Source organism: Myripristis murdjan, chromosome 15, assembly GCF_902150065.1.
Source record: "Myripristis murdjan chromosome 15, fMyrMur1.1, whole genome shotgun sequence".
Lineage (NCBI taxonomy): Eukaryota > Metazoa > Chordata > Actinopteri > Holocentriformes > Holocentridae > Myripristis > Myripristis murdjan.
The window spans coordinates 26,971,432-26,991,960 of record NC_043994.1 but is presented as its reverse complement, the minus strand read 5'-3'; the positions used below and the strand labels follow the sequence as shown (position 1 = coordinate 26,991,960).

Sequence of the window (20,529 nt, the reverse complement as noted above, 5' to 3'; positions counted from 1 at the left end):
GAGTCTGTTTCCACTGCGTAACAAGAAAAAAAAAAAACTTGCCTAAACAGGAACTGGTGCTAGATGTGGTTCCAATTAACGTCTGTGTTTCACTTTACTGCAAGGGGACCAGTAACAGTTGTAGGGATGGTGGAAAAAGTTGACTGACATGTGAAGTGGACATCTCCACAGAGCTGGAGTGGACATTTCTGTCCACTCTACATCCACATCCTTCAGTTTTTTATAGCCCTACTCCTGTGTCTTTCATTTTTACTCGGCATCGCTCAGGATCACACTGATAGCCCAGTTTTCACAAATGCAGCGATATTTCTCCCTCGACTGTTTTGTTTCCCTCAATCTGCCTTTGAATCGCCTCTGCCGACAAAATGACAGTGACAACTTGGACATCATCGTCGCTCCGCTGTCCCGTGTTTTATGCCATTTGGCGTCTTCAATAGCAAAACGCTTTTATTACAACATGAATGTAAAAATTGTGGCCACCAGCTCTCCCTGCCAGTTGCTTCAGTGATGCACAAGTGTGTAACAAATCAGCGATAATCATCTATCTGAATGCAAAAAAAAAAAATACTATTTGGTTAAAATTAAGTCCTGCAAAGTCTGGAAGCTGGATAAAATAAAAAATAATATGCGTAAACATTAACAACATGTTTGGAACGCTTGTCCATCTGTTTACAGAATAAATCTTCTTATTATGACCTCGCTGTAATATGTATTTATAGGATGTGCATTATTATTGAATATGTCTGGAGTACATTGAGGTTTGTCACGTAAATGTGGTATCAGTGGTAAATTACTGTCATCGTTTAGTAATAATTACAAATAATTAAATGATTATGTGTATGTAAACAAAACCACTGTCGGGCTCTGTGTTTTATCTCACTCACACATTTTTTTTCTCGTGTCTCTCACTCTGTCTGCTTTCTCTTGCACCCTGCCTTGATCAGTCAATCACTGTCTCTCTCTTCTCTCTCTGCCTTTCTCTCAAATTCATCCCCCCATCCTCCTTTCTCTCCACATACCCTCTCTCTCCTTTTTTGTCCATTTTCCATTAAGAGATCCATTTTCCATTAAGGAGTCTCTGGCGCTGCCCATGGCCCTTGAAAGCCCTGCTGAAAGTTCTTAAAGTAAGCTGCTTCTAAATTGTACTATTTCTCTTTTACCATTTCACTCACCTTATCCCAATCCCTTTTCCATTAAAGGCTGCTAAATTGAGGGAACTCATACCGCCTATCTCTCTCTCCATTTTAATAAAAAAAAAAAAAAAAAAAATACAATGAGTGTCCAAGGCCACAGCTCTGAATAGTGGAAAAATGACCAGCTCCATTTAATGCTTTATTATCAAAACACACAGTATGCTCTTGGCTCAAAGATATGCTCTTAATATAGTAATTAAACTATTCATGTTTTTTTTTTTTTTCATCAACGACAAGCAAATAGGTCCAGTCAAACGAACATCTTCCACTGACAGTGAACGGAAGAATTGCGGATTTAGGAGGTTCCCCTGAACTTTTCTGTCTAAATAAGCTTAATATGATGGTGATGTTATCCATAGCCAACTTTATGATATACTCCGCTCACCAGGAAATGACACACTCGCTGGTCACGGTCACATTTTCCATCTTTTGTAAAGGTAATATCATTCAATATCATGGCATGGAGCACAAGCAGATTATTTTTTTTCCCTGGGAGTCAATAATGATTGTGTGTAATGATTGTTCATATTGCAATAACTTAAAACTGGACAGGATCTTTATGTAAAAAAAAAAAAAAAATACACTTGGCTTTATCATATTAAATCACATTTTGGAGTTACCAGTGAGACAGTGTGGAGTCATCCTTTTTTCTCCAAATAATTTCAGGTGTTGTGCATGGTGACTGGTGGAAATCTCAGTGCATGGGAAGTGAAAACTAGACTCACTGATGATGGCTCAACACCTGCCACAAAGAAGACAGTTTGCTGACATCACACAGTTTCTGGTAGTCCTTTAAAGACCCCATGAAATGCCATCGCACCTTCATTATCTGAAATATTTTGTGCTGAGCAAATGATGTTGGGCAGGACATAAGACAGGCAGGAATCACTGAAAAGAGTAAACCAGTGGAATAAAATTTAGGGAGAGAAACTGGGCGGAAAAACAGGGTGGAGGAGTGAGATTGTCCAAAAATCTGTGACCGTTTAATAAGCTGGATTTTTTTAGTTAAACCTATAAGTGCAGGATGAGGTCACCATTAAAGATGCACTGTTTTCTAGAAAGTAAAAGTGATGAGAGTTCATTTCATAGGGGACTTTAGATGAAATCCATAACTTTCCACATGTTGTCGCTCCATGGCCGCCAACTCCAGCATCTCGTGTCTGGCAGAATGAAAATGTCATCAACCAAGCAGGTAACGTAAGTGTTGTGGTGGGGAAAAAAATCTGAAAATGGAAAGTTCTTAGGACCAAGACTGTCCTTGTGAGTTTTATTATAAGCCTTTGCAAAGGGGTCAGTACAGTGTCTGATCAACCTGACAGCCTGACTGACACAGGCTGACAACGAAGACCAAGTGCTCAGTGCATTTATAGAAAACAGGTCATACAAAGGTTATAGATGTTACAGATGTTAAGGCATATCAGACAGTAATCTGACAGCTCACCAGGTATGAGAGAGAGGCAGAAACTGAAACTTGGAGATCGTGCCTCTGCTTGAAGATAGTGATTCTGCTAAGTTCTCCATTACAGTGTAAAGACATTATTATTATTTACTGACGTGCTGAAATTTGAACGTAAAATAACACGGGGTGATGGAAATATGTTGATGTGACAGCAGGTCCATGGTAATTACCTGTAAGTATTTCATTCAGGTTCGCCGAAGATTATCGTGTTGCACCAGCTAATCTATCTGCATCTGTGTGTCTGTGAGATTGCAGTAGGAGCACCTGTGGTTGATTAATCTAGTTAATACTGTAACAGCTCTGTTGTGAACAGCCTTTATTGGCACTGTCAACCAGGACAGGTGCGACCCAACAAGCTGATTGAGGCTTTTGACATTTCTAAGCAGCAGAGCATGGTGACAGCCTCCAGCCACAGCAAATATGCCATCAATCCTACCTCTCCGGCCGCACTCAGTTCGTCCAACCCAAATCATTCGGATCTCATCTATCCTCTGTTGTCACAGGTGTGCCCCCAGGCTCCGTCCTGGGGCCCCTACTCTTCATCACCTATCTTCTTCCCCTTGGCAATATCTTCCATAAATACAAAATCAATTTCCACTGTTACGCGGATGACACCCATCTCTACCTCTCTGGCAAGCCCACTTCCACCCTACCACCACCTTCCCTTTCTGACTGCTTATCTGAGATCCAATCCTGGTTTTCATCAAACTTTCTCAAATTAAATGGCAATAAAACCAAGGTTCTCCTCATTGGCATTAAATCCACATTATCCAAAACGGACAGTCTCTCTCTAAAAACTGACTGCTCACTTGTTTCCCCCTCCCCACAGGTTAAGAGTCTGGTTGTCATCCTCGACAGCACATTATCCTTCCAAGCCCACATCAGTAGCATTACCCGATCTGCCTACTTTCACCTTCGCAACATTAATCCTCTCCGTGCCTCCCTCACCCCACACACCACTGCTATTCTGGTCCATAGTCTAGTCACTTCCCGGCTTGACTACTGCAACTCCCTTCTGTTTGGTCTCCCTCATAAGTCACTCCATAAACTTCAGCTGGTTCAGAACTCTGCCACCCACATCATTACCCGGACCCCATCTACCTGTCACATCTCCCGTCTTACAGCAGCTACACTGGCTCCCCATTACTCACCGCATCCAATACAAGATCCTACTTTTGACATACAAGACCATCTACAAGTCCCCCCCTCCATAACGCTCTGTTTTTGCTTTATAAGGTGACCTTGAGTGTCATGAAAGGCGCCACTAATAAAATGAATTATAATAATAATTATCATTATTATTATTATGATTATTGTTATTGTTATTGTTGTTGTTATTATTATTATTATTATTATTATCAACAGCATGTTAATTAGTTTTAATTAGTTAATATAAAATTTCACAAAAAAGGACTTTGGCTCAGGTTCAAATAGTTATATCCCGCAGTCACTTGGAGACACCGAAGACAGGACGTTTGGGAAGGACATGGTGCAGGGAAGGATCGTTCAAGTGCAAACTAATGGGACCCCAGTTTGGGGGAGAAACACAAAATTTTATTTGATGGGATGAGATGGATGAGAGAGGATATTTAAACATTTGCAAAGGTTTTATTGGTTGAAATTTTAATTCGCACCCACCCAAGTTATGTGAGGTCATTTCATGGGGACTTTAAATCAAGTCAGGTCATGCCAATCTTATCTTGTTATTCACAAAGGAAAATCCTGTTTACAGCAGGTGATAAAAAAAAAAAAAAAAATACATGCAGGGGTGGCAGAGTGACCCAGTGGTTAGAAAGAACGTCCCATAACTGGAAGGTTTGAGGCTCACTTCGAGCAACAACCACTACTATGTCGGTCAGTGCAATGTCTCCCATTAAAGTGACCTTGAGCAAGACTTTGAATCCCTGTCAAGATGATAAATGCCATCATAATGCTAAAAATAAGATTTTCTCTTCATTTTGTTCAGTGCCACACTAAAATGAGACACCTGGATTCCTCATAACACACAATTAACTTGCTATCAAACTGATTAAACTCTAAAATACTGCGTGATTGGGTCAACAGGCTTCATCTACATGTCCATTTGGAATATTTGGTGAGGTGGAAAAAAATAAATAAAGAAGCTTACTTGATGTTTCAGTCTATCGATCACACTGAGCAGCAGTGCCTCCTCCTTCCCCAGCTCAGGTGTCGTCAGAAGATAGTCTACGTCGTGACCAAACTCCTTCCCCCTGGAGGCAGAGAGAGAGAAATGTAGCGCTAGTAACCGCTCACTGTGTCCAGGAAATAATGAAAAGAGAATTATCTTTTAGTCACACTCCTTTACTAGTGCATGGGGAAGGTGGCAGACGGGGCTATTAAAAGCAGAGACCATGCTAATGGCGGTGACTTTTTTCATTATTCAAACAAGTAATTTGTCCTAAGTTGTTAAGTCTAAATGCTCCCTTTTTGTTGCCTCAGCTGTCAGAGCTTTAACTTTTATGAGAATCATCATTTTCTACTTGGATCAGTGTAATAAAGCAGATCCATATGGAGCCTGAGTGGGCTTACACAATGCACTTTCTCTGTCAGCATAACTGCAAGCAGGATGTGTTACAGATGCAGAACTGTAAGTGATTATCAAGTGATTATCAAGTAGGAAAAGATACACTGAAAAGATCAGCAAAAAACAAACAAACAAACAAAAAAACACTTGGATTATGCATCAATTATGCACACAACAGACATAGTAAAGCTTTTTCCCGGGATCGGATCACTGAATTAGTTACAGGACTCACTTTTTCCATCACTCTGATTTGGGTGACTGGACTTTTATTTCATTGGTCGTCTCTTAGACAGCAGACTGGGGCTCTGACTTGGTTAAAGCAATGGGTTCATTGTTCAATGGTCAAGATTTTACACTTGGTTAGGTAAGATCCAGTCACTGTTGACTTCATGTTGAACAATGTCATCTATTTTGGCTTCAGTGAAGATTTCCCTCAGGGATGACACCAATAGACTAAATAATGAGGCAAGGCAAAAAATGCAAAGCTCCTGCCTGTTGTTGTTGCAGCTGCTACTAAACTTTACAGTTTATACCTCAGGAGGCCGGGGAGCTCACTGACTTGAGTGTTTTGATTTTGCTGTGGAAATATCAATAACCCAAATGAACAAAGAAACACTCTCCAAAACACGGCAGTAGTGTATCTACCGATTCCAGACTCAATTTTTAATTTTAAAGTTCCCCACTTTTAAATGTAATGGAAGAAAGACATGCTCTGTTCAGTGACTTCCATTCGAGCAGGAAAACATTAAGTGCCATGAACATTAACTTTGGAGCAATGTTCCTCAAACTTTTTGGCTTGCGATCCCAGGGAAGCGATCACAACTCACAACCCCCGGTCACAGGCTGCAATTTGCTTAATTATCTTGAGTTTTAAAACGACTCGGAAAACAGTTTTGTATAGTAAAAATGTTTCTGTCACAGCTCCAGCCTGGACTCTGGTATTTTCTTTGTGTTTCTCTGTTCCCCTCTTCCCTTGAGTGTTAGTCTTTCTGCCTTTGTTCGGACTGCAGATAAATCAGATTTGTCTCTCAAATCTGATCTTTAAGACAGACTGTCCACACTGTAATTTGTAAGTAATCAGATGGGATTTGTGTGTCCAGACATCACTAAGCTATCTGGAGGGGTTGCTGTGGTAACGACGTAGGCGTCAGTGACTATGGTCTGGTCATGGACTGGACTGGTTATGGCTGCCTATAAGTTGGTTATGGCTGCCTATAAGTTGGTTATGGCTGCTGGTCGGCCCATCGGTAGCTTATGTCAGCACATACATCATTTTAAAAAGCCTTGATATGCGCCTCACAATATGTTTCCTGGAAAGACGCTTCAAAGCTTCAGAACAGCCACTTTCTCAGTGTAGTTGTGCTGCTACTGCAATAATTGTTAGCGAATGATTACTGTATCTTCAAGGTCTTATTGAGGCAGGGTTACATTTATGGCCACAGCCAGTATAAGGATACCAAGGTCCAGACTTTGGTAATTATTTCAAATGAAAAATATATTTAACTGTGTAAATAATCAAGGTTTGAAAACTGCTGTCCGGTACAACCGCCGTTCATGGACTCGAGGTGAAAAACATTTTACGTGTCGTCCCTGTCCAGCCTTATACAGGTTTTGCCAAGTCTTGTTATTTCAAGGCAGCACCAAGACAAATAAGCTTGAGCCAACAGACCAACTACTTGCAGTCTATTGGGACAAAAACCTGCCAAGTCAACAATCCATAATAGGGAACTGGATGTCTAAGTATTTACCTGCGTAATCAGATTTAAACCATCTGTCCACAGAGAATGACTCAGATGGCACAGTGTGGAATGGGGATGCAAAATGATGAGCTCCTGTGATCACATCACAGGGACCCACTAAATTGGCCTCATATGGCACTGGCTGCTCGGCTTTTTCATCAGACATAAAAGTGAGAACAAGACTGTGCTGACACAAAGAGACAATCTGTGACTGGTGAAGTTGCCCCTCAAAGGATGTAAGCTGCACCCTGCCAGGCTGTGATCCTGTAGTGCGCAGAAAAAGATTGGCCAACGCCTCAAAACCTGAGCAAAGTGGGTCTAGCCAGCTCCACTGCTACCTGCTGAGAGGCCAGGCATTGTTTCAGGCTGATCATTACACACACACACTATGACATGCAGTCTCTTTGATAAACAATAGGCAAAAATCACACACGCATAAGCGCCCATCTCACAGTTAACAGCAGAATAAAATGAGAGCAAATGTTTCAGGCGATGTGGCACAAAAGAAGCCTCGGGTTGCCGCGAGGCTCAGTGTTTGATCTCTCCTCGCTGCCTCTGCCAAATGAATGATGGGAGCAGGAGAGAAGAACATTAAAGGAATAGAGAGAGGCCACAAATGGCTTGTGGGAAAGCTTCAAAGGTCACCATGGCTAATTCAGGGGGCAAGGAAGGACGCGAAAACAGCCATTTAGAGCTCCACAAGGCATGATAATGTTAATGGTTAGTGTTAGTGGGACAGAGAATGTACCCCTTTGGCATTAGCAGAATGAATGTCTGGCTTACAGGTTCACACAGCAGGTGCTCCCTCAGTCACACAGTCATTTAATATGCACTGTAACTTTGAGTGTGACCGCATATCTTGGCAGGAAATGCTTAGTTTTCCTCCTGTTGTTCCTCATCGCCATGGATATAGGCATTTTTATGTCTGCTTAAGTGAAAACTAGACACTTCTATAATGAGTTAACTGGTAAGACAAGACTATTTGAAGATGCACCATAGATTCCCATCTGCTGAAAGAGCAGCTTTCTCTGAAACCTTCCAGCACTCTTAATTGGCTAAGAAGATATTCCACAACACTTCTAACTCATACAGAGCACTAAAGTTGTTAAAGTGAATCTCACTGCTAGCCTCTGCTGTGCTGGCAAAACACACTCCAGCGCGCTGCATAAATGTGTGCTATGAATAGCAAAAGCAAAGGGGGAGCGAGATCATCAGCATAAATTCAGTTTACCTCCAATCAGCTCGCAAAAACACCATTATTTTATCAAGACGTGTTTGTCTGTGTGTGTGTGCCTGTATGTGTGTGTGTGTGTGTGTGTGTGTGTGTGTTTGTGAGGGGCTGACATGGGAATTGGTGCTCCTTGAGCTTATTTGAGCAGAAGACGCCATGGTATTACATTTTTTAGCTTCTTACTGATTGCACTAGAGCATTAGTATGTGTCTGGTCTGTACAGATACTTCCTCTGAATCAACCCCAGTCAGCAGAAAAAAAGAGACGACAGCATGTCAGGCACACTCTCTCCAGCAAAGAGGGTTTTTTTTTTAAACTTCTCTCCAGCTCCCATGGTGCACCTTCAGAGCACAATGTTTTTATTTAGCATTAGGCATCCACCCCCACCCAGCGGGGCATATGGCTGAGAAGATTCTGGCGAAAACTTAACTTTGATGGACTTTTAGCACACAGCGGCTCCGTAATTAGGAGCAACACTGGTTTCTCTGACACGGACACAGCAGCGAGTCTACAAGCTCACGCCTGGCTTGAATTTTGCAGGTGTACACCTCCGTTGCGTGAGGAAAAACGGTAAATTATTAAGTGTTTCTACGCAGAACCTATAAAAAATACATGGCTATTTACAAGTTTGTGTGGACGACAGGGTGACACGTATGAATAATACAGACGTTGGAAGTGTTGCTTTGGTGCTGCTGGAAATTTCAAGAATATTCTCCTCTGCAGTGAGGAGAAAGTTCACCAATAAGGCAATAAGGAGTAGCTGGATGGAGAGAGGAAAACAAGCATAGTTAAAAACAGCTGAGTGTGTGGTAGTGCATCATTTTAGCCCGTATCTGCCCTGCTATCTTGCAGATTACTTGTTTTTACTGAATTCAGTTAAGGAAAAGAAAAAAAAAACACTTGGTGATATAACAGGAAGATATAAGCTAAGAACACAGCAGAGAAAGCAATCTGATCAGACATCTTGCTTTTTCCTGCGTAGCTGATAATGCAGTTTGTATAGCTGTTTTTAAAAGTGTAAGGGCCGATGTGCTCACCCCGCAAATAAATCTCATTGTAATTCAGTATGGAGCTGAGAAACCTCAAACCGAGTCTTTTTGCTTCATTAGAAAAATGATGCACTAAAAACAGCCGAACCCTCTGGCTTCTGCCTTCCTCAGTGGCTTTACGGTAACTGAGCTCTAGTATATTAAGAGGGCCAGAGTCCATATGATATATATAGAAATATACAGCAGCTACCAAATTCATCCCAAAATACGAACCATATCACATTCAAAAACGAGTTCATGTACCACTGAATATCAGATGTCTGTTTGCAAATCATATTGACAATTTACAAAAAAAATTACATCCTCTTTTGCCATTAAGGCGCCCATTTCTCCTTATTCTGTTTGGTTAAGTGAGTGCCATCATATAACAATTCTTTATTTACCGTGGGATAACCCCTTGAGATGCAGCATCTCGTTTCCACACAAAAGCAAGAAACAGTAACAAGCAGCACAATCCAAAGAACAGAAAGACAAAATAAAATAATAAGTAACAAACAAGACAAAGACAACACTTAACTAAAACCTCAACAAAGAAAATAAAATCAGGGAAAAATAAAAATAAAGAAATTAGACCAGATTAGATTATCCTAAACCAATTAAATGATATGATTAAATAAAAAGCGCAATAACAAACATAGAATGAGGATTGGGGAGTAACAATTAAATTATAATCAGAGGCATTGGCAAACAGGTTGTAAATAAGTAAATAACACATTTTTGAATATATGGAGTGGAAACACCACACGAATATGAATACGAAGTGAGTGCCATCGACTCCAATGTTAAAATTCTGAGATAAAAACACTATTTCAACTGTAGTGTTAATTGCAGTCACGGCTGGAGATGATTTCAGTGGCTACTGTACAATAAAACATTTCCCGTGGCTTCTTACTGTTGATCTATTGCTTTAGAATGAATGAACGTCAATCAGAGGAGCAGCCATTCACCTCCATTCATTTTATATCACGCTAAACTGCGGCAGTTAAACACATTTGAGGTCTTTTAATAAGGATTTGGATTTATAATAGTGTGATTTTCTGTGTCACTTCATTCAGCGCTACTCTTGAAATAGTATTTTTGTAGCAGAGGTTTAACATTGGAGTCTATGGCACTTGTGCGTCTAATCCCCCGCATGAAGTCAGTTAACCAAACATGGCGCTGTGGTGAATAGAGCGAATTGAAAAATCCAGTCGCCTAAGTCTCTCTTCTCGGAGTTAAATTCTTTCTATCTCCTCTCTGAGGCACAGACTTCAGCCATAAGTGTTTTAACCCTCATGATATGCACAAATTTATTGATAATGATTATGTTTTTCAGTTGTTGGCAATGACGTTCAGCCGTTATCGGAGGACTGGAGAGCGGACACTGTTGCCACCCTCGATCAGTGTCACCCTCGGTTACATTACAGATAGTCTAATGTTGAATAAGATCCACCGCGGGGACATGTTGGCCTCACACAGAAATAAATAGAGCACTACACTGACACCACATGAGCCTTTCACACACCGTGCTGTAGAAGCTGTATTTTCAGCTTAATCTATTTTTAATCCTTCCCCAACAAACCGCTTTAAGACTTGTCACCTGCCTTCCACAGCTGTCCTTTCAATAAGGCTAATGTCAGCGGCATCAACAAATCCCCGCCATGCTGTTTCCCTCTGAAGTGGATGACGGCTCGAGTTTACCGGAGCACAGCGCTTATTTGGTGAAACTTTGGGGACGCACGCTTGCGCTCCTTTGTGTGTGTTTTCCAGAGATGAAAGATTTGCCAGAGATATCTGCGAATATGCAAAGGAGTACACTGCTTATTTCCAATTTTGACAGGGGCCATCGGTGGGAAAGATGAGCCGCAAAGCTAATAAGAGAGTTTGAATCATGCTGGAAATTATAGGTAATTAAATTGAGCTTTGACAAGAGTCTGGAAGGAGCATTTTCAAATGTCACAGCGAAGAGAGTTAGTGGGTTATTAGTGGCGCTGTTGACATCTTTGTGAGCGCATAGGCTTTGTAATGCTTCCTACACCGTTGAAACCATGTCTACAGAGTCTGCTTTTCAGTAAGATAAAGATAAATTACTCACTTGCTGACTTACAATGTACAAGTTATCGTTCTTCAATTATAGCTCCGCATGATTCCAATTAGCTTCATGTAATGCTCCCCAAGCTTGCACCAAATATCAGACGGGATAAATGTGTGCTTCATCTGCCCAAGTTTGAAGATATAAAAATCTTTCTCCCAGGCCCCTTTACGCTTTGCAGCAGCGTCCTGACTCATGACTCTGGTGCCGTTCCTCCCCTTCGCTCCTGATGTTAGCTATGATCGCTCTCACCACCTCTCTCGCCACAGTTTCCCCCCCGAGGAGATGTTATTTACATAATCAGCCATCATTCCAGCTGTCATTTCTCCTTTTTGAAGATTAAAGGTGGACTTTATTTTTCTTCTTGCGCCTTTGGGAGACTCATTACTCAGGGAAAATATCATGAACTTACAACCGCTGTGACAAATTAAGATGTATAAACCACAAAGTTATTGCATTTAAACAAAAAAATGAAATTAAACTAGTTGTAGAAAAAGGTGTGAAATAAAAAATAAAAACTAGACTTCAGAAGACTAACTGAAACAATATGGTGTACTTACCAAACTAACTAAATTAGAATAAAAATATTAAGTGTTAGTCTTTGTCAGTGTTTAAGTGTTGTGTTTGTATTGTAATACCCACACTTAAATCCTGACCCTAACAAATACCACCCTTATTATACCAAATAAATAAATAAATCAATAAAACTAATACTGAAAGTAATAAAAACTAATGTAATAATGAACATTTTAAAACAATAAAAACGAAATTGCAATGAGCAAAGCCACTGTGGAAACTAACTGTAAATAAAAACTAATGAAAAATAAAATAATAAAAAAAAAAACTATAATTATTCTGATACACTGCAGTCCAATCCTACATTAGCTCAAAGTCACTGACAATTTTTTTCTTTTCTCCTTTTTTTCTTTTTTTGAGTATAAAAGTGGAATAAGCTGGAATCTACGGGTAACCAGCCACGTTTTTGAAAACGCAGAAGAAGAGCTGAAAAACTCAGAGGCTTCAGGAGAGAAGATACGACTCGTCTTGACTACATACGCCGGCTGTGGCCAAAGCAGTATTAAAGCCCATCGGCTAAGCAGTGGCAGGTTTGTCACCCCTGTTGAGAGGCAAGCGCCTGTCCTTACCGCCAGACTGCTTTTGAATTATTTATCGCACAAGCCAGTGGTTATGGCTAGATTTTTACAACGCCAGAGAGCAGAGTGCTCCATGCTTACTCAGGCACAAAGCACCGCACATAAAAAAAGAGCAGCACAAAGAGGAGGCGACAGAGGCAGGCGCAGGCTGTGAGCAAATAGCCTCGCTCAGTAGGTAGCTTTTAAAGAGCGCTCGCCACGCTCTCTGTAGCGCTGCGTGATTGACAGCCTGCTGCATTTCATCTGCTTAATGTAATTACGACGGTGTGACATGCATGACCTGTGCGTGCAGGTTTCTGTCTTGCATGATCACGAATAAAGAGACCGTGTTTATCTGCTGTTGTCAAGTTATCTCATTTTATAAGTTAGAGATGCATCAATTGGAGGAAGCATTCAAGAGCTCTACCCACACACACACACACACACACACACACACACACACAGACACATACTGTACTCCTCCATGCTGTGGTAGTTGTGAGTTAGCAGGGATGGGCAAGGGAATCAGGGAGACCCCCTTAAGATATTTTAATGTTTTTGCAACCTCCTGTGAATACCCAGTGTGACAACAAAATGCAACTGTGCTTATTTTATTTGAGAAAGAAAAAAAAAAAAAGAAAAAAGAAAGAAAGAACGGCAAATCGAAAGTGCCATTCTTTCTCAACTACCATATTAACACTGAAGAGAGGAGACAAGTCTTGTACCTGCGAAAGCCACCTGTCAGTGCTAGTACAGCGTCCGGTGTGATTGCACGGACAGCTTCGTCAATAATGTTCCCTAGGGCTCGGGCCTCAGCCTCACTGACAGCCCTGGAGATGTCTCCATAATGCAGAAAACCTGCAGGGAAAAAAACCACGTGGCTATTAGTCTCGGAGCCAGCCATCAATCATAGCCATTTGCTCTGGGGAAGTGGAGAGTCAGGTTGAATTAAAGTTAAGGTAAAATGTAATGCGTAGCACTGCTCTGCTGCCTGATATAAGGCTTCTCTAGTGCACAGGACACAGGGGGCTTAATGCCACAGCAGAGACTGAACTAAATTGTGATTGATGTAACATCTTCAATCCTGCAGACATCAGACGACTCACTTTTGTGGTTTGTCGTTTCCCCATATTGCACAGACAAACATTAATAATGTGCAAAAGACAGTATTGATATTTTCCCTTTTCGTTATTTGAATAGGCGGATCTACAACTACGAGATCAGTTCACTATGAAATCTTTATGATATCTCTCTGTTTACAACAACCCAACAAATTGTTATGTCTGTGCTACTTGACATTTTCCATGTCCAAATCTCCAGACTTTGTCTTCCGTTGACTCACTGCCCGATATTGAGGATGTTTCTTGTTTCCTCCTTGTCTGAAACAAAGAGGGAAGTCATTTCTCTGCACAGAGTGGACACTGCAGCACTTGGGATGATGGATTATGACTGGTTTGATGAAGATGTCTGTCGGTGCAATATATTATCGGGTGACATTTCAAATTGAATGGGGGGTCCTGTGAGCAGCACAACATATTGTTTTGAATTACTTTCTCCAGTCGAGCCATATGCATCAAGCACAAGCTGAGGCAGGTCTGAAGTAGCAGAAAAATATGCAGATGAATTAAAAAAAAAAAAAAAAAAAAAAAACTCAACATCAGTAGTTTCCTTTAAGCCATTTGCACTCAGAAATACTCTCTGGGAGTTCTATCACTGCCAACAACTGGGGTTAATGCTATCTGCACGTCTGGATGCTCCCACACTGCTGTATTTATGTTGACTCATCCAATCTTTTCATATTTCAGCATGGCATCACCTCAGAGAATCATCACCACATTCACAGTATAAATTGAAAATTCTTGTCTTAATACTGTACACACCACAACTTGCACCCTGGTCTTTGTTCGATCTTATTTTGTTATTCTTATTTATGTAAAAGCAAATTTAAACACAAACACACCCCTCCTCTAAACTCTGTGATTAAACCAAATGACATTGTATTAAAAAAAAAGACAATTAACAAAGGAGAGATCCTCTTAGAAATATGCGACATCTCCCTCTACATGCACCAACAATGTGCTAAACAAATCAAAACTCCCACAGAAAGCCTCTGATGGCCCTCTCTGCCCAGCTGATTAATGAGAGCTTGTGTGCATTCCACAGCAAGCTTTACCCTTCACAGCCACTATTCGAAGATTTTCATTACACATACCCTTGCTGCTTTTTCCATAGTGTTTTGACTGTAAGCTCCCCCGCTGGTCACATCTCATCTCACTTGGAAGAAAACATATTACAGCGAGTGCCTGAGATAAACAGCCTCCTACGGGACACAAAGGACAAAAAGCCCCAAATGGCCGGCACCCTGGAGGAATTCAACTACTGGCTGTTTGAGTCTGTCTTGGAAGCAAAGTCCTGCTGTATTTTTTCAATCCGTAATTTGCACCTATAAAGCAAACACAGTGAGGTGTTTATGTCGTGCTCCTACCAAATTGTTGCATCCGGGTTAGATGAATGCTGGGCTCTGCAAGAATGTCTCTGAATGAGCGTAGCCCTCTGCGGTACCACTTCTCAGCTGTTTTCACTCCAACCCCAAACACACTCGTGAACAGCTGGCAGGAAAAGAAGTAAGGACATAATCAAGAGGACACGCTGTGACATGAGCGCTGTCTTCGAAAGGAGCAGAGTTTCGAAGGCTCCGTGTCCTTAAAGACAGCAATTGCAAAAGCAGCAAGACAGGCTATTTTGAGTTATAATTTCAAAGCATAGCCAAATGGAGACGGCAAACAGAGGCCAAGGAATTGACAATGACAGAGTTATTTTTCATCCACTGACCTTAAGTGTTTGATACCTTTCATTAGAGAGTATTTTCTCGACTTCAAACGAGCGGCCATATTGAAGGATCTCCTGATAAAACATAAAAAGTAGATAAGATTATTAAGGAAAACGATGTCATTGTCAGCATCGGTGCATTTCCCCTTGATTTCTGTTACATCAGCAATTAACAAATATCCCCAGAAATTGCTGCTCATTTGAAAATGGATTCCACTTAAATCAAGCACTCCTCACACAAAACCTCATTTCCATTTCTTTTGAAGAAATAATAGCTTTGTTGTTGTGAAACCTGGCATTAATACTGGTTTTATGGCATTCATAAAAAGCCCAAGGTAATGTTTTCCCCAGCTTCTATTGTTTGTTCTGAAACGACTTTGTTCCCCGTTTAATTGCTTGCTGCTCTCAGCAGAGCACAACTAATTTGTTGGTCACATTTTAACTGTCTTCATTTTGTAAAAGGCGTAAAATTAGGCAGTAAGACGGTGTGCAAGATAAGCATCAACACAGTTATCTGGTTAGTATCAGCCAGCACAAGGGAAACTGCGGAAGTGTGTAGTTTGTTAGTGAGGAGCGTTTCTTGCTGCTTTCCAGTGCAGTTGAACTTCTTTCAGGACTTTTCTTGGAAGTGTAAATCTGTTGAAACAAGGCAGAATACGGCAGATCAGCCCACTGTGATCAAGAAAGTGACACTTGATCAAAGAAAATTCAAGAAACAAGTTGATTGGCTTTGGAGACGAGCAGGACTATCTCATCCCACTGTCAAATTATTTTTTTTTCCCCACATACTTGAAGAAAAACAAGATTTTAAGACAGTGTAAGACAGGGTGAGGTTTTGCAGTGTGTTGTCTGTACTGTATTGTATGCGTGTGCAGATCTCCATGCGTGCATATGTGTGCGTGCATGCATTTTTAAGTCGGTGCATGAGGTGACGGCATCTAGTGTCAATGAATCAATGAGCACGGAGCTGAATGCTGCGAGTACAATGCAGTTTAAAGCAAGTCTTCACTGCCCAACGATGCATCCACCCGTCCTCCTCTGCGTTTCAACCCTCCAGCTAAGGCCAACCTCAAACGCAGGGATAATGTTCCAACACACTCCTTGCTTGGGGGGAGACACACTTCTTCACATGCACAAACACACACACACACACACACACATACTGACTATTCATGCCTAACATTGCCTCAGTGCTCCCAAACTTTCAAGTCAGTAGGTTTTATATCTCTCCCCTCCCCTTTGGATGTTCACTCAGCAGCAAGCGATTCAGTGGCTGCTGACAGAGTGTCACTCCGATGTTCACAGGCACATCAAGCGTTTTGTTTTTACTCTGTTTGGTTTCACTTTGTTTTTCGTGTCATGCCATTTTCTTGTTTTGAGCTGCGATCTGTACAAAGAGACAGCCCAGCAAGAACAGACGTGGAAAAAGAAAGAAAGAAAGAAAGAAGAAAAAAAAAACTCACTGTGGGAGTAAATCTGAGTCACGTAGCACAAAAAGAGAAAAAGAGTAAGAGGTCATTGTCAAACAGTCTAATTCAGTCTTTCTTATTTTGTTTAATGAATCTGTCTCAGCGCTGACAGATTTGACAGATTTTTAAACTTGCTCTGACACCCACAGTGTATGTGTTAGGTTTAGTGTGTCAGCGAGCCGGGCTGCACAGCTCACCTTGCTCTCCTACAGGGGCTCTGTGTTCTCTCCAAGTAAACATTTCCTGACACTTTCCCTGACAGCCTGCCATGATTTCTGCCCTGAGGACAACTGGATGTGAGGGGATGATTACCAAGTGACCCAAGATATTATTTCCCCAAAGCAATGGTATGTGTATAAGTGCATGTGTGAAAGAATGTGTCTGGCTTTTTTTGGTCGAGTGTGTGTGTGTGTGTATGTGAAACATGTGCACATTCACTCATATGTTCTCTGATTTAGTGTATGATCATCAAATGTGCATCCTGCTTTGAGATCTCTGCACAAGATTTCATATTTAACTAGAAGAGTGCACTCTAGTGGAGTGCAGATTTCTGCCAGATGTATCTCAGTCCATCACTACACACACACCAGCTTGCCCCGCACTTCTCTCTTTGTCTGTTTGTGTGTGTGTCTCCTCTGTCGAATTTTCATTAGCAGGATGTTTTATAAATTCGTCCAAAAAACGCAACGCATGTCCTGGATTTTTTTCAGCCGCTATCAAACTGAACACGGCCACGATAGGAGAAAAAAAAACATCATTCAAAGACAGAGGGAGTGAGCAGTGGTGGTCAAACGAGCTTGACTGTGAATGAAGAGAGGGAGCAGAAGAACCGAGAACAAACGTTTTTCAAAGGTTTTGAATCACCGCAACCACTTGAGGTTCTTCATCATACAGTCATAACTGAACACAAAAAAATATTAGGTTTATAGGTCCAGTTGTATTTGAGAAGCTCTGCAGACAGACACACACACACACACACACACACACACACACACACATAACAACCAAACACATGATCCCCTTGAGGTGGGTAGACATAATTATGTGCACCTTTGAACAACTTTGAGCAAATGTGTCTGCAAGATGAAATTTCATACCAGGAGCCAAAAATGGAAATGCTTCACTTCAGAGTGGGAAAACATTAATAGAAAACTAACAACAAAACCACAAGTTCCTGTGTGGTTTTTCTTTCTGGAAGTGGTATTCTACTAGTATTGAATTTTTAGAAATTAAAGGAGAAAGAGGTTTCCTGCCCATGTAGCACAAAGTGAGCATGACATATGGTAGGAGGGTTTGGTGCTGTAGGGTTGCTGTTCAATACCAGTGAATCAACCATTTCTTCTTCTCAGACACTGAGTGTTTGTTTTGGAACAAAAACTCTCCATCCACTGGAATTTCCAGACATTGCCCTGTCTCCCAGCCCTTTAAATTTAATATTAGTATCAAAGCCAAAATTTTGTATCATGACAGCCAGCGTTAGCTGAATGTTACTTTGAAAACTGCCTTGTTAAACTACATTATTGTCGATAAGTCATTTGTTAAATTATAGTATTATCTAAGGAGGAAAGTTGCACAGAAACACTTATTCTTTGCACCTATGTCTTAACACAATAGTCAGTGTTTTGCACATTATGGCTTATAATTAACTCTGCAGGTTTACAACAACAGTGACAGACTTGTCCTTTTCACCCATCAATTCAAAATAGTGGGAATACTTTCACAACATTCAAGCTGTCTTCATCTCTGCCATTAGCATAGTAAACCTACACCTACACAGCCTTTACGTGCATAAAAGTTGAATTGAAGTTAGTTGAATTGGACACTATTCGGTTACTAGATACCACAAAGTAAACTGTGATGACGGCGCTACTCTGAGTATGTGATAAAGATGTTAACTGACCCTGGCCTGTCTGGCAGCTGGAAGCAGACTTTGCATTTTTCTTTACCTGAATGACTGCCTTGGTGTGTCCCCCCAGGCAGGGCAGGTCCTGAGTGGCCTCCAGACGCTGCACTGCCCAGGGAAGACTCTTCAGGACGGACGCGGCTCGTCTGAAGGCCAGGCATCGGCCCTCAATCTCGTTGAACTCATAGCTCTCAGCCAGCACTTCAAAGGCGTCCTAGAAGGAGGAGAGGGAGGCAGTGAGGGGTGAAGGGAGCGAACCAGGGAGGAAAATAAGAGAATAATGCAGGAGAGAAGCCAAAATAACAAAAATGCAAGACTTCCGACTTTAACTTTGCAGCATGGGGGTTGTTAGCTAAGTCTGCTTGGTCTGCACTGTACTACTATGAGTTTTCTTGGTCTGCAACTGTTCTCATAAATATTTACAGCTTTCACCCTCTCAGCTAAAAGTCAACAGCAATAGGTTTGTTTACTAAGCCAGTAATCAGAGCAAAACATAATCAAAATTTTATTTTTTGCTTGATTGGACAGTTGACAGTGAACAGACAGAAGACGAAAAGGACAGAGGGGGATGACATGCTGCAAGTGTCCCAGGGTGGATTTGAACTCAGGGTGTCACAATGCCAGGATTTTGGCAGTCAATACCAATAACAGTGAAATTCCAAAATTCTCAATATTTGATTCAATACCATGGCAAAAACAGAAATCCCATTCAGCACCCATTCCTTTATTTAAAAAACTTTGTATAAGCCCTAACAAGTAAACAAGTAAACAGAAACTTTATGTGTTTCAGGTATTAAACAAACAGGCTACATTAGAATAAGAACACCGACTCACAAGTGCAACATTGGACCTCATTTTGATTTTCAGTCTTGTAAGCTTGGCTGATATTTTCAGTGTTTCAGTGTTGTGTTTGAACCTAGGTGAAGGCTGCAGTACAATAACAACACTGAGTTACAGAGTGAGGGATCAAACTGTGTCGATACTATCAATACTGACAACACGAGTAATTGACTTGGTATCGATTCTTAAGACATCCCCAACCAGGATGCTGCTGGTACACGGTATGTGCCTTAGCCACCAGGATGTACATGCTAATTACAGCCATGCATTAGAATTGCATTGTATTGCTGAAATTGACATACTCAGCTGTACATGCTTGTGCACCACAAACAACTGCAAACTGTCCTAAAGCTCACATAACCAGTGAGCTCTCTCCTTTGAGTATTCTCTGTGGAGGGAAAAAAAAAGGAAAAGAGAAATGCAGAAGAAAAGGGGACAAGGGACAGGAAAACAGCAGGGAAAGAGAGCGAGGGAGAGTGGGAGCAAAAGATGTGTCAGGTGTGCACTCACATGTAAGATGCAATGACCTGCGGAGCCAACCAGACAGTGATCGGAGCTCCCTCCTCCCCCGCCCGCCCCCTCTCCATCCCTCCTGCCCTCCCTCCTTTGTCCCTGCCGTAGTACAGTAGGACCTGGTGCACATCAGTTCTCTTCCAGATGACTGGACAGACATTTGGGGGCTGGTAAACACCAGAGAGGAACCTGTCATTTTCCACTTGTTCACAACAGGCTCCCCAGGGGGCAGCGGAGGACTTTCCCTTCACAAAAGCAGTGTGGCACAGTTGAAATGACAATGGTCAGGAGTTCTCTCTGTTATTTTCAGTATAACTGCACTGAGAAGTTAAGGCTGTTTTCTTGCTCAAATAATCTCAGAGGAGTGTGTGTGTGTGTGTGTATGTGTGTGTGTGGAGGTATGAACTCCTGACAGAATTGCTTTTACCTAAGACGGCTAAGACTTGCGCTTACACTGCACAAAAATATCCACAAGTCATTTAATTAAGTACAGAAGCCCTGAAAGGCAAGGGGATTTTTTCCCCCCCATACGTTCCTCAGAGGGAATATAGGCCT

General features: G+C 41.5%; 1 protein-coding gene across 1 annotated transcript in view; it reads right to left on the bottom strand.

Annotated features, from left to right (window-relative positions):
- The window catches only part of dntt (deoxynucleotidyltransferase, terminal), a 45,056-nt gene that overhangs the window by 8,710 nt on the left and 15,817 nt on the right, over positions 1-20,529 (bottom strand). The window contains exons 4-8 of the mRNA XM_030071133.1: positions 18,665-18,835; positions 15,253-15,324; positions 14,906-15,029; positions 13,146-13,278; positions 4,781-4,883 (exon numbers count right to left, since the gene is read on the bottom strand). Coding sequence (XP_029926993.1) covers positions 4,781-4,883; positions 13,146-13,278; positions 14,906-15,029; positions 15,253-15,324; positions 18,665-18,835 — 603 coding nt within the window. The remainder of the gene's footprint in view (positions 1-4,780; positions 4,884-13,145; positions 13,279-14,905; positions 15,030-15,252; positions 15,325-18,664; positions 18,836-20,529) is intronic.